This window comes from Loxodonta africana, chromosome 16 (assembly GCF_030014295.1).
Source record: "Loxodonta africana isolate mLoxAfr1 chromosome 16, mLoxAfr1.hap2, whole genome shotgun sequence".
NCBI lineage: Eukaryota > Metazoa > Chordata > Mammalia > Proboscidea > Elephantidae > Loxodonta > Loxodonta africana.
Window position 1 is genome coordinate 29870795 of NC_087357.1, and position 13259 is coordinate 29884053.

Below are 13259 nucleotides of genomic sequence, written 5' to 3' on the forward strand. Positions count from 1 at the left end.
CAGGCTCACTAACCACTTTCATGTTAACCCCGAGCAAGGGGAGAACTTTGAGCATACCTATATGAATGTCCGCTTCAGCACACAAAAAGGACACTGACAGTTTGCATCGACTTTATAGATCCATAAACCCACAGTAAATTCCAGACTATTGCAAAGTTAGTAGTTAATAACAAAAAAAGCAAAGGTTACAGGAAGAATAATTCCCATGGCCTCTCAGAGCTCAAAGACAGAACTTAAATGACTGTGAGACACCACTTGCTGAAGGACGACCATTCTCCCCACATTTAACCAATCAGCAAAGATTTAACTCGTGCTGACTGTGGGCAAGGAACCAGGGGTGTAGTGATCTACAAGACACACACAGACCCTGTGCCTTTGTGAAGCTTATGGTCTAGCAGAAAGAGTTATTAAACACACATCATTACTTAAGTAATTGCAGGTATGATGAGTGGTATGAAATTGAAGTCAAAGTTTGGGAACATGTACCAGGAGACCTAACCTCACCAGAGGGGTAAAAGGGCTTTCCTGAAAAAGAAGGATTTAAGCTAAGACTTAAAGGGTGGGTAAGAGTTTCCCAGGCAGGATGTTGTCCAGTCTTATTGAGCACTTACTATGTGCCTTTAACTGTGTCAGCATGGGGGTTAGAGAGATGAATTATGAAGTACCTTTCCTCAAAGATCTTACAACCTAGCAGTGGTGGGGGGAGATTTCCATCATATCTGCTGCTTGGAAATAATTGGGCCACTTCACCATCAAGTAACAGATTAAATAGTCATCAGTTAAAAATTGTGCTGATTCTCAGCAGAATTCAACCAAAAATCTTCCTAATTGCAAAATGTTCTGTTGTGAGTACAGTGAACTTCTCTAATAATCTAAGAAAACAGAAGATATTGACAAACTGTCAAATCCTGTGGAGCACCTGGTGCTTTACCAAGATAACAAGGCTGGTTGTCTGGGGAAATGCAAGCTGCGGGAAGAAACTCACAGCAGGCATAGAGCAGCTCAACCATCAAAAGAAAGGCTAAAGAAGGAATTACGTAAAGGGGATCAGGACAGGATATTAAACTCTGGAGGCTGGAAAAACTGCTTGGTGATTGATAATACTAATAGTCATCATCATAATATTATTAATCATCATCAGAATAATGATAACGATGGACAACCATCTCTAAGCGCTCACATTGAACTAAGCACTCTGCTAGGCTTTATGTGTTCTCAACACACTTAACTCTGTGAATAGGTACTATTATTGTTCCCATTTTATAGATGAGAAAGCTGGGGATTAGAGCAAATAAGAGATTTCTGTATGTGGCAACATGGCAGAATAAATAACCTGAAAACTAACCTCTATAAAGCATTAGACAGGCTGGGAAAAAAAACATGTATTCTTTTCATCACAAAGTGACATTTGCAAGTAGTTTGATCACAAGTGCCAAAATCAAAGGGTGAACTGCGCATTAGAGCAATAAATAGATATTGCAGCTATCCACAAGGAGGGGAAAGGCTGGGTGCTGGGATTTTAACAGTTAGAAAGGGACAAAAGATGAGGTTCTGAGCCTGTGTAAAGTGGGTAGCTGGTACTGAGACTCCTTTACATAAAGTTAGGGACTTAGAAGAGTTATTCTTGGTTAAGAAGTAAAACAAATAAAAATCCATCCACTGAAACAGGAAGGCCACGAGGAAATCCAATTGTCTCACCTTGTCTCTGGGGGGAAGAAAACTAGCTCCCCTGAGAATTTGCAGCATGGGTATTCCCTCACAAGAGTCTGAGGTTTCAAACTGTGTTAACCAAGTGGCCCAGGAAGCCCAAAGGTGAGAATTTAACACAAAAAATGATCCCAAGCAAGCAATATCTTGTGGGATACCTGGCAGAAAAAATGAAGGGACACACCTTTAACCTAGACCATTCTCACATCCCATAAATAAAGTCCTTCTGAAAATGAGTTCATAATCCAAAATTACAAAACACAAAAGGAAGAAATCCATCACAAATGAAAGTCAGTAATAACAACAAACAGGAAAGATCCCCCAAACCTTCAAGTAATAGAAATAATCAGGTAAAGACTATAAAAGAACAGTGTTTAAATTAATTGAAGACATAAAGGAAGGAATAAAAACATGACAAAAAGATCAAGACACTATCAACAAAGACAACGTATGTGTGACAAAAAAACTCTGGAAAAGTAAAATCATTGGAAATTAAAAGCTCAATAGATTGGCTATTAGCAGATAAGCATAGCTCAAGAGAGAATTGGTGAACAAGAAGATAAGCTGAGAAAATGTAGCACAAAGAGATAAAGAGAAGAAAAATATCAAAGAGGCCATTAGATAAGGAAGAAGGTATAAGTAAGTCCAACATACATCTAATAGGAATTACAGAATGAGTGAATAGAGGCTAAAGAAGAGGCTATTTGAAGATACACAAATCCTCAGATTCTGGAAATACAGTGAGTCCTAAGCATGATAAGTAAAGATAAAGGCATACCTATACACACTGTGTTGAAATCCAGAACATAGAAAACAAAGAAAAGCTTTACGATCAAACAGAATAAAAGGTAAGTTACCAAAAAAGGAGCAATAATAATTGGACTGACAGTTGACTTCTCAATAGCATCACTAGAAGCTAGGACACAAAGTACTCATGTCTTCAAAGTGCAAATAGAAAATAAGATTCTACACCAATCATTTATGAGTAAGGGCAAAACAAAAACATTTCAGATAAGCAAAGGAACATGTTAACCATTGAAAAAACCATCACCTAAAGAACTAAGAAAGGATGCACTTCACAATGAAGGAGAATGAACCAAGATGGAAGGAACAGAAACTAGGAAGAAATAGAAAACAAAAGAACTAGCAAATACCTGGGTAAATCTAAATAAATAACGATGAGGATGATCAATGTTGAGAGGATTGAAGTGATTGGAGTGATTAAAAAACCCCAAGCCCTTGTATTGTTTGTAAAGATGATAAGATACTGAGCAACTTTAGATTTGATGCCCACTATGTATATTAAAATGCTAGTGGAATCCAGGGTGTGTGTGTGTGTGTGTGTATTGCCTTAGGTGGTAGTAACTGTTCAGAATACAGAAAAAAGGGAAAAGGGAGTGGCAGGGGTCGTGACTGGTAAAGGGGAAGAAGAGGAAATAAAACTCAGTTCAAAAGAAAGTGGACATTGATTTTTTTAAGCATTAAAAAAAATCAAGGTAAATAATACAAAATAAGAAGATGTAAATAAACCAAAATTTATCAATAAACACAAATGATTAAACGTACCAGTCAAAAGATAAAGATAGTCAGAACGGATTTTTTTAAATTACAAGATAACCCATCTAAATTACAAGAACACCGTAAGTTTGAAAGTAAAAGTATAAAAAAAATTATTTTAAAAAACCCCAGCTGGTAGAGCTTTATTAATATGAGACAAATTTGTGAAAAAAAAAAATAAAAAATTATTATTAAGTGTTGAGGAGGGCCACTACATAATATTAAAGGAAAATAGCATCAGGAAGAAATAAAGAGTGTAAATTTTTACTTATCTATTAACATGGTCTAAAATACACTTAAAGCAAAAGAAAAGAACTACAAAAGAACTGAACACATCTCCATACTTTTATCAGATGAATCAAAACTTAGGACTGGTATAGTCTGAACAACAAATTACCAAGGCTGGCCTAATAAACACACATAGAACCCCGAACCCTGAATGTTTAGAGTGCCTATCCTTTTCAAACACATACGCATCATTTACAAAAAAACTATTGGTTAGTCACAAAGCAAGTCTCAAAAATTTCTTAAGAACCACTACAATACAGTCCTCAGTGCAAAAAAGTAAGAAATCACTAACTGAAAGACACCTGAAATACCTATAGATTTGGAAATGTGAAGATGCACCTTTAATTACCACAGGCGAAATAGTGCTAATGTTTGAGATTTCTAACTATTGGAAAATACTAAAAATAGAAAATATTTATAAAACATGGAAATGGAAATACCCATATCAAAACCTGTGGAAATAACTTTTAAAAAGTTATTACAGGACATTTTACCACCTTTAATGCCTCTATTAGAAAACCAAACATTAACGAGCTAAGCATCAATCTCAAAAAGTAGAAAAAGAGTAAATCCAAAGTACATAGAAGGAAGGAAATAATAAAGTTAGAGCTATCAAAAAAATATAAAACAAACTTGCAATATAGAGGTTTCATAAAAAGCAAAATCCAGGTCTTTAAAAACTAATTAAGTGATAATCGCAGGAGAGGCAGAGTAGTGAAGTGGTATAGACTGTACAGGCTCTGGAGCCGACTGCCTGGCTGAGTTCCAGCCCTGCCACTTACCACCTGTATGGTCTTGGGTAAGTGACCTGTGGCTGTCATTGCTGCAGTCACAGCTCAACCCCTGGACTTCTGGACCCCTGTGCCCATACACTAATTGGTTATCCTTACAACATGATGTACAAAAATTGTGTACTCTGCCCAGAGTACATCCCTCCCATATGAAAACGGGTGTTATAATCCCCATTTCGCAGATGTGGAAACTGAGATCTTTGAAGGTATCAAGTTTTGGACCTGTGATTCAAGACCAAATCTTTCCAACACCAAAGTCTGCCCTCAACCACCACGCTCGCCCACATGAAAAGAGGAAAATCCCTGTTGGCTGCACAGTAGTATTGCTCTGGAAAGCTTTTTACTGTACACCCACCTCCAGGGAAAATATCTGTTAAGGCGGCATGTAAAACATAAGGGGCAGCAAAACCCTGCTCAGCAAGTTCATACTCCTCTCCTACTGGTAACCCAGCAGTTAAGATTATAGTCTTTGGAATCAGAAAGAAGAATTGCTGATGTTTATTAGACACTTACTTTGTCCTGAGCATAATGCTAAGATCTTTCATTCTTCACAATATCCCTTTTCACATGCTGTATCATTGTCCCATAATACAGATTTAGAATCTAACGTGCAGAGATGTTAAACTCACTAGCTACAAATTGGCAGAGGCAGGATTCCAACCCGCGCCAACCAACATCAGAGCTTCCAATCTTATCCACACTAAACTCCTGGTCCTCAACTGCCTCAGCCATCGATGGGGGATAACAATACCCATCCCCTAAATTATGAAATGAGACAAGGTAGATAAAGCCCCCAGCAGAGTACTTGGCATACAATAAGTGATGATGATGATGATGATGGTGATGGCGATGGTGATGATGATGGAGGAGAAGGAGGAAGTAGCGGTGGTAGAGCTGGTGGTAACGATGATGGTGGTAACAATTCTTACTTGCAAAGATTAAGCCTAAAAGGATCTTACCCTTCCTAACTGCTCCAGACTAACTTACTGCATAAAATCCTCAAAAAGAAATCTTTCCTTCCATTTCAATCACATAAATCTTTAAGTGGCCAGATCACTTGTGCTCAACGTGAGAGCTTATTTTCAAAATCAAAATCACAGCATTTCACATTATACGAAGATATGAAGGAAAGCATTTAAGAGTATCTGACAAAACTGCAGCGATGGGGGTGGGGGAGGAATGCTGACATTATTGGACGCAGTAACTCCAGCCTTGAACTTAATTTTCCAGAATTCTCGAGATAGCGCAGCATAAAAGACCAATTAATCCGGGTGTGTTTGTTTTCTATGTGTGAGTCACGGTTGCCATCTACAGTTAAATATGGGGCATGCAACGCTGCCAAGTAACTGATTCGTTCGAGAACACACAGTCCTGGAGATGCGGTGCTGAGAAACCAAAGTGAAAATGCTACCTGAAGGAGCAGCTCTTTTTCAACCACTTCTTCGGTCTTGCTGATGAGACGCTTTTGCAGGGTGTGAATTTTCTGTATCAGCTCGAAGGTACTGGGGTCACTGGCCTGTCCAAGGGGAAGAAAAATGAAGTAGCCGAGATGTCATCAGTTTCAAAGCACCATGGTCCCTATGTAAAATTACTATTGAAATCTACTGCAAACCTGCAGACCCAATACAGATAGAATCAGAACCCCCCCCAAAAAAGTATAATAGATGCGATGGTCATAAATACCTGCCCCCAAAAGAACAGACTGTAGTTTTCCTGATGTCTCATCTATGGCCCTACCTAGCCAATAAACAGAAAATGAACATGTTTATTCCACCAATTGGAATAATAATGATGATGACAGTTACCACGATGCCTGGTTCTTTGCTACCATGCTAAGTGCTTTTCATACAATGTATTTCAGCCTCATGACAATCCTATGAGACAGTTTTAGTCTTCCCCTTTTACAGATAAGGCACCTGAGGCTCAGAGAAGTTAAGTCATTTAACCAAACTGGGTAAATTGGCATCAAGTCTGAGCTGGATTCAAGCCCAGATATGCCTGGCCCCAGAGCCTCTGGTTCTTAATTGCTATGCTCTGGGGCTTCCCCTACCATCGCCTCTGTTTCAAGGGAATGAGACAGGGTTCCCTAATCCACTCAGCCTTAGGATTCTCCTCTGGTAATTATCAACAAGAAGATTCATTACAGCCAATGACTGGGAAGGTTTCTAGGATGTGGGCTTCGGCTAATAATTGGCAGCAGAACACGACCATGACATTTAGCTCTTAAATGGAGTTATCAATCCATAGGGCTTTGATGCTCTTTCAGTAGCTATCTGTGCACAATTCAAGCACGATCTACAGTTATAAACTGATGATTTATCCTCTAGACTTTAGCCGAGCTTCACTTTCAACTGTACTGATGTTTTGAATTAATCTAACAGGTAAATATTTTCAACAGCCTCCCAGAGTCTCTGTTTTCTAATTTCCTGCTAGAAATTAACATGGAATTGAACACTTTAAAGATCTTCTTGAAAACACGTAGAATAATGTGACAGTGAACGGCTTTAAAATCTTCAGCTCGACTCCCTCAGACACACCCATATTATTGCTGGTTTAGTGTGCTATACCACTCTGAGCTTTTTAAGAGGAATAAATGAGGGTCCAAAAGGGACAAAAAAATGATATCCCGTTGGGATTAGACTTGACGCGCATCCACTTGGCAGGGCTGGGTGTTGTTAAAATTCAGGCCTCATGTTTACATAACAACTTATGGTGCATTATCCTTAGTGTTTTCTTCATTAGAAGAAAAAAAATTAAAATGAAAAACAAAAACCTACTTGCTTGATTTTTGTTTTTTCCTCTTGTCATGCTCTTTTTTATATCCCATACCTATATTCTCCCCAAAACTCTAATTGTTGCATTTAACAAAGCCACTTCTGGCACCCACATTGCTGGGTACGACAAAAGGAGATGGCCACCTTTTTCTTGGACAAGCAGAGCTTGTCTTTAACTGTTATCTGCAGTGCTGGTGACAATGTCTGACAGGAAGTCACAAAAGAAAAAATGAAGTTTATTATCCATCACCTACTGATGGAACTTTGGTTGCATTCCCAGATCCTAAGAGAAAGAGTTTGATTAACAAATGCCAGTCCTTCGAAAAGAGGGCTGGTTCTCAAGACCATATTTCCTGCAGGATTGAAAGGATGCCAAGACCAATAGGAAGATGGTAAAGATGCTGGTGACCAATATGGCTAAAGGCAATTCATAATCCAAGGCTAACAGGCAGTCAGAGGACAACTGGTTAGCCAAAAATAACCAAAACAACAAAAATAAATGTGAATCGGTAAGGGCCGTTCATAGCTGCCACTGGATCCTTTTTAGGCAGAAAGGATTTTGTCTGAGACATCTTAAGCAAAGCCTAAGTAAACCATTTGGTTCTGGAACAATCCAATTTACATTTGGTACAGCCTGACATTTTAGGTGACAACTGGCATAGAATTAAATAAGACCACACTTCTTACTGTGTTTTAGGTTGGGAATTGTGGGGGCGCAGGGCAGAAGAAATTTGGGCTTGGAAAGAAGGCTCTGCCAGATGTTACCTCAAGCTTCCTCCATCTGTGCACATTCATGGGGTTCTCCAGTTCCTCCTCCAGGGCTCGGCACCGTGTCCTCTCCTTCAGGAATTCCCTTTGCATGTGATAAAGCTCCTGCCTGAATAAGACAAATTTTGTTTGCAAAGAAATGTTCTGCTCATCGGACTATGGTACCTTCAAAAGATTATGTACAGATTAAGTCTTAGATAAAAAAAAAAAAAAACTGTTGTCATCAAGTCGATTCTGACTCACAGTGACAGAGTAGAACTGCCCTATAGGGTTTCCAAGGCTGTAAATCTTTATGGCAGCAGACTGTCACAGAGTGATTGGTGGGTTCGAACCGTCAACCTTTCAGTTAGCAATCATTATATCACCGGGTCTCCTAAATCTTAGACCCCAGTAAAACCCATTGCCATCGAGTCTTAGATAGAAAGTTGGAATTAGAGAAGCTCAGGGGAATGCTGGGAGTAGCCTCCTAATCTAGCCAAGACACAGATGATATCAATCCTTGCAGAGTTGAAACTTCAGCCTTAGCTTTAAAAAACAACCATGCCAGGGCTCAGAATGCTTCTGGATACTCTAGGAATTTGAGGTGCGTGGAAGGAACAGAGGGGGGCTGACCTAGGAGAGTTTCAGTATTATTTTTTTAATGTTTCTAAATGTCTCTAGCAACAGCAGAAGAGTCTACATTCTCCCCAAGTTCTGGCACCTGACTGCCTGTACTGAGGCTCAGGTGATAACCTGACAATTAGGGCAGTGTGTCTCCACCCTGACTGCACATTACAGTCACCTGGGGAGCTTTGAAACTACCCCTTTGCCTGGACCCAACCCCTAGAGGGATACAGTTTTCATTGGTCTAGCATGGGGCCTGAGCTTTAAGGCATAGAAGTCTTGCAGGTAAATCTAATGGGCGGCCAGGATTGAGAACCACTGAGTTAGAATTTGGGACAATATTTTATTTCATGTTCCACAACTACACAGATGGCTGAAAAAAAGTCCTAAAGAACTAGCTCCGGCTCTAACATACTTCTGAAATCTATGGGAATCTCTAGTTAATAGGTAATGTACTACAGCCATCCTCAGTAGCCTGAGTTTCTGCCACCCCACTAAATGAAAAAGCTTCGTTAGGGGGTGGCGGAGAGGCAAGTACTTGCATTGACATGGGCAATGAGGATATTACTATCCGTCCTCATCTGCTGTGGGTATGCCGATTACTAATACTAAGCCAGCTCTTTTGTTTAATTGCTTCATTTAAACCAATAATACAACTTCACCTCATTAGGAAGACAAACCATTAGAACTAACGGCATGATGTTCACTCAACAGGGAGCTCAGAACAAGCTGCTTAGAATTAAAAGCATATTTTTAACACTTCCATTTTCTAACGTGTCATCAGAAGAGAAGGGCAAGAGTATTAGCTACCATTATAGGTGGCTTATTTTTTACTAGACTCTGGGCTAGACACATTGTTTTCATGTTTAATTTTAACTACAACTCCAAAGCTCAGAGAAGTTAAGTGATCTGCCCAAGGTCACACAGCTTGTATGTGGTAAGGCTGGGACTGGAATTCATGCCTGCTTTTTTCTGTCTCCGATATCATTATTAAACTGCCCTTCCAGTCGTAAGAAAAATAAAGTCTGTTCTCAACAAATAGCAATACTGATCGGGAATAGGTAAAATCTGGTTCTTTGTATGTGTAATAAAGATAACTCAGGGCTGACAAGTTTAGTGATAGTCCTGGAGATCATTCAATAGCTACTTAGAACAAATCCATCTGTCTCCAAAACATCAATCATGATATCTCTAGGTAGTAAAGTTATGAGTAATTTTCTAATACCTCCTTTATATGTTTTCTGCATTTCCCACATTTTCTACAATGCGTCTGTATTACTTTCATTATCTGAAATACAAGCAACTCTTAAAAAGTACATAATGATCCATCCTTGATAGTAACAACCTCAGTATGCCTGAACATGCTCACTACATCAAAATATCAAAATATTTTCTAATCCAATTAATTTGAGAAGTAGACTCTAACTGTGTAATTGCCCCCAGTTGGTCAAAGATACTATTCACCTATAAGTCTGGGGGGAATAAGGATAGCTACTGAGAAACCACCAAACTTCTTATCTGGTTTCCTGCAATTGCCTGTATATAACATGGTGATGTTTTCCCAAAGGGAAAGCATATCTTGAGTAATTTAAGATGTAAAGAAAGAAGGCGCACTAAGCTAAAGAGAAAGCTGCAGGAGATAAACCAAGAGTGAGATGTAAAAGCTGACCGTCTTCTAAGGAAAGAGTTTGCAAACAGTGATAAAATTAAATTTTTCACCTCCTTCCATTCTGTACATAATTCTAAGAAAAAATGTGCAAACGTTACCAAGATTAAATTTAAATACTGATGCTCCATGTCTTGCATACTGCTTTATTAAAGAAATTCTAAAGAGCTCAGTGGGGGAAAAAATATTTTCTGAATTGTAACTAGTTTGTGTTTGGGATTTGACTTAAAATTTCTTTTTCAAAATCCAGAATAGAGTTTTTAAAAATCTTTGTGCACTCACTTATTCCCACCTGGAAGGAAACTTGTTCATATTTGCGACATTGCATGAACACAATGCAGATTCTGTCCTCATTTGCTAATGATTTCATCCTGTAAAAATTATTTTATACAACTTGATAAAGACCTTCTCTGACCAACAAGCGTGAAAAGGAAGGTTATTTCAAGAGCTCCATGCAGACCACTGAGCCCTCAGCCCTGCGGCGCCTCCTTTTACCTGAGTTCATCCACGTTAGCCACACTCCTGGCAAGAATCCCCTTTTCCCTGCGAAGCTTCTTGATCTCGAGCTTGAGGATTCTCATGTCCTCCACCCTCTGGTTGTACTGGCTCTCGCCTTTGTTCAGCACCGACTGTTGGATCTTGATCTTCTCATAGAGCAAAGCTAACTCATCGTTGCGCCGAACAAGCTGAGACCCCAGGATATCCCTCTCACTGATCACCTAGAAAGGTAAGGAAGAACGTGGCCACCAGGAAAATGTCACTCACTGACCAAAAGTCTCATTTTTCTTTAAGGCAGCAGCATTCGTCCATAAGTCCAGGCACCATGTGGACAGGCACTGGAAATAGCCTACTAGACAATAAACACAGGACTCCTATCAGAGTTTACAGTCGCATTGGAAAGAGAGTTGGACAAATATTCCAGAGTTCCTAGCTTTGGCCCCTGAGTGTGTTGTTCTGATTGTTGGTTTTCTAGCATATTATTTTTACAATGTTTCAATTTGAATGACTTTATGGTGGGCTAGCTCTTGCCAAGTTGTACAACTTCATACTGTCTTGCACTGGCAAACTTTTCTTTTGTTTTTTTTTAACCTGCCAGGTCCTTGAAAGCATTTGAGTTTCTAACCGTCAAATTATAAATTTGAGATTCTAACTCCCAAATTATCTAATTATTAATTATAAGTCTATCTGAGCAATTATATTACACTAGAATATAAGCTCCTTGAGGACACGGACCTTGTTGTCTTGTTCGCCATGTATGCCCCATGTCCACAGCAGTGACTGATGCATGGTGAGTGCTCATAAATATGAGCTGAATAAATGAATGAATATTTCATAATTAACTGGTAAGAGCTAGGCCTCTGCTGCTATTCTTCCAATAGCACCGGATGGAAGTACTTAGATAGGAATGAGGATTCGTAAAGACGTAACTCAAACACTTGCAACTGCTGAGAAGGTCTGCAGGTGTTCTCACCTGGTCTAACTCCTTCTTCTGTCTCAGCCTCTCCCCATCGGCCTCCGCGATGATTCGCAGGAGTTTCCTCTCTTCTGCTTCTTGCTTTTCAATGAAGTGTTTGGTCTCCAGGGCTTGTTGTCTCAGCTTCTGTAGCTCGGCCTGACAAAGAGTGAAAGATACAGACAAATCTCACTTGGTAACAGCACAAACCAGGACTGCAGGGCCTGGATTTCCATAATACAGTTGTGCTTCTTATTCTTCCCTCTGATGTTTCATTTAACACGGTTTGATCACTCTCACGAAAAAAAAACAACCTTCACACACACACACACACACACACACGCCTGTAAAGAAACGGCAATGCAAATTATGATGATCATGCTAATCTATGAGTTGTGCCCTTGAGGGATTTCTATCATTTGTCTGTATCTGTATAGCAGGGGCTTCATTGGTATTCAACAGCACTTCATCTCTTACCAGCTAAACCCCCAGGAGAATGCACAAAGAATAGCGCAGAGGAGAACGTGGGGTGAGGATAGCTCCTATAATGGCCCTAACACCACCAGCACGTGAACTGCAGAGATAAAGTCCACTGCAAGCAAAAATCAGTCAAAGGCAGCAACTAAGTTATCTGTCTTCCAAAACATTCTAATGGAACACGTCAGGTTATAAAAGGTATAAAAAGATATATAGATCCTGCCCTAAGACATCTCCAATCCCAATGGGAAGATAAGACATACAAGTATTATTCAAATATTAAGTCCAGGCAATAGTTTTTCAGTGTCTTTTTTTTATCACTTCGTGAATTGATGTTACAGGAGGTTAAAGGAAAAGCCATCACTGGACTGGGGTTGTCAGAGACTTCCTGGGACAGCATGGACCTGAGTCTAGCCCTTGAGGTTACATAGAGTCACAAGAGTGACAGGGAAAGGGTGTTACGGACTGGCAGGTTTTGGAAGGAAGATTCCTCTTGTCAAAGGAGACATTCACTTTGATTCCAGAAGTATGTTTGTTACCTACAAATGTCTTAGGCATGATACTTGGCATTTTGCATAGCTACTAATATCCCCCATTTTACAGATGTACTTAACAAAGACAAACAGAAGCAAATTTAACTTGCCCAAGTCACACAACCAGGAAATATCCAAGCTGAGACTCTAACTCAGGTCTTTTGATTCAAGTGCCTGTGCTCTCTCTGCTACCACCACCCAATGTTCCAACTCCAATAGAGAAGATGAGTAAGACTAGAGGGATTCATCATCTATGGAAGATGGCAGATATAATCAACCATGCTACTCTGTGGAAATGCTATTCACCTGTGTGAAAAAAGGACATGGGCATACACAGAATTTTCTTTTTCTCCCTGGGGTTTAGAGGGCAGGACCAGTCAGGGTCTTGGCAGTTGGTGGATATTGCCAAAATGAAACAGCATGGGTTAGGGAGAGAGTATTCCAGAGTCAGGCTTGCCTGAACAAACCCATGCAAACTAAAAAGCACCTGGAGTGTTCAGCAGATGGCAGGGCATCTATTGTGTCTGGATTATAGAGTGTGAGGTAGGGATGAGCAGAAGGTGAGGCTGGAAAAACAAATAGGCCAAGCTAGGAAGGGCCTTGTATGACATGCACCATATAGAATATGCAATGGGGATCTAC

The 13259-nt window shown here is 39.8% G+C and overlaps 1 protein-coding gene across 1 annotated transcript in view; it reads right to left on the minus strand.

The window, feature by feature from the left end:
- CFAP58 (cilia and flagella associated protein 58) overlaps window positions 1-13259 on the minus strand; it is a 112341-nt gene that overhangs the window by 53403 nt on the left and 45679 nt on the right. The window contains exons 13-16 of the mRNA XM_064269083.1: window positions 11626-11766; window positions 10650-10873; window positions 7883-7994; window positions 5755-5859 (exon numbers count right to left, since the gene is read on the minus strand). Coding sequence (XP_064125153.1) covers window positions 5755-5859; window positions 7883-7994; window positions 10650-10873; window positions 11626-11766 — 582 coding nt within the window. The remainder of the gene's footprint in view (window positions 1-5754; window positions 5860-7882; window positions 7995-10649; window positions 10874-11625; window positions 11767-13259) is intronic.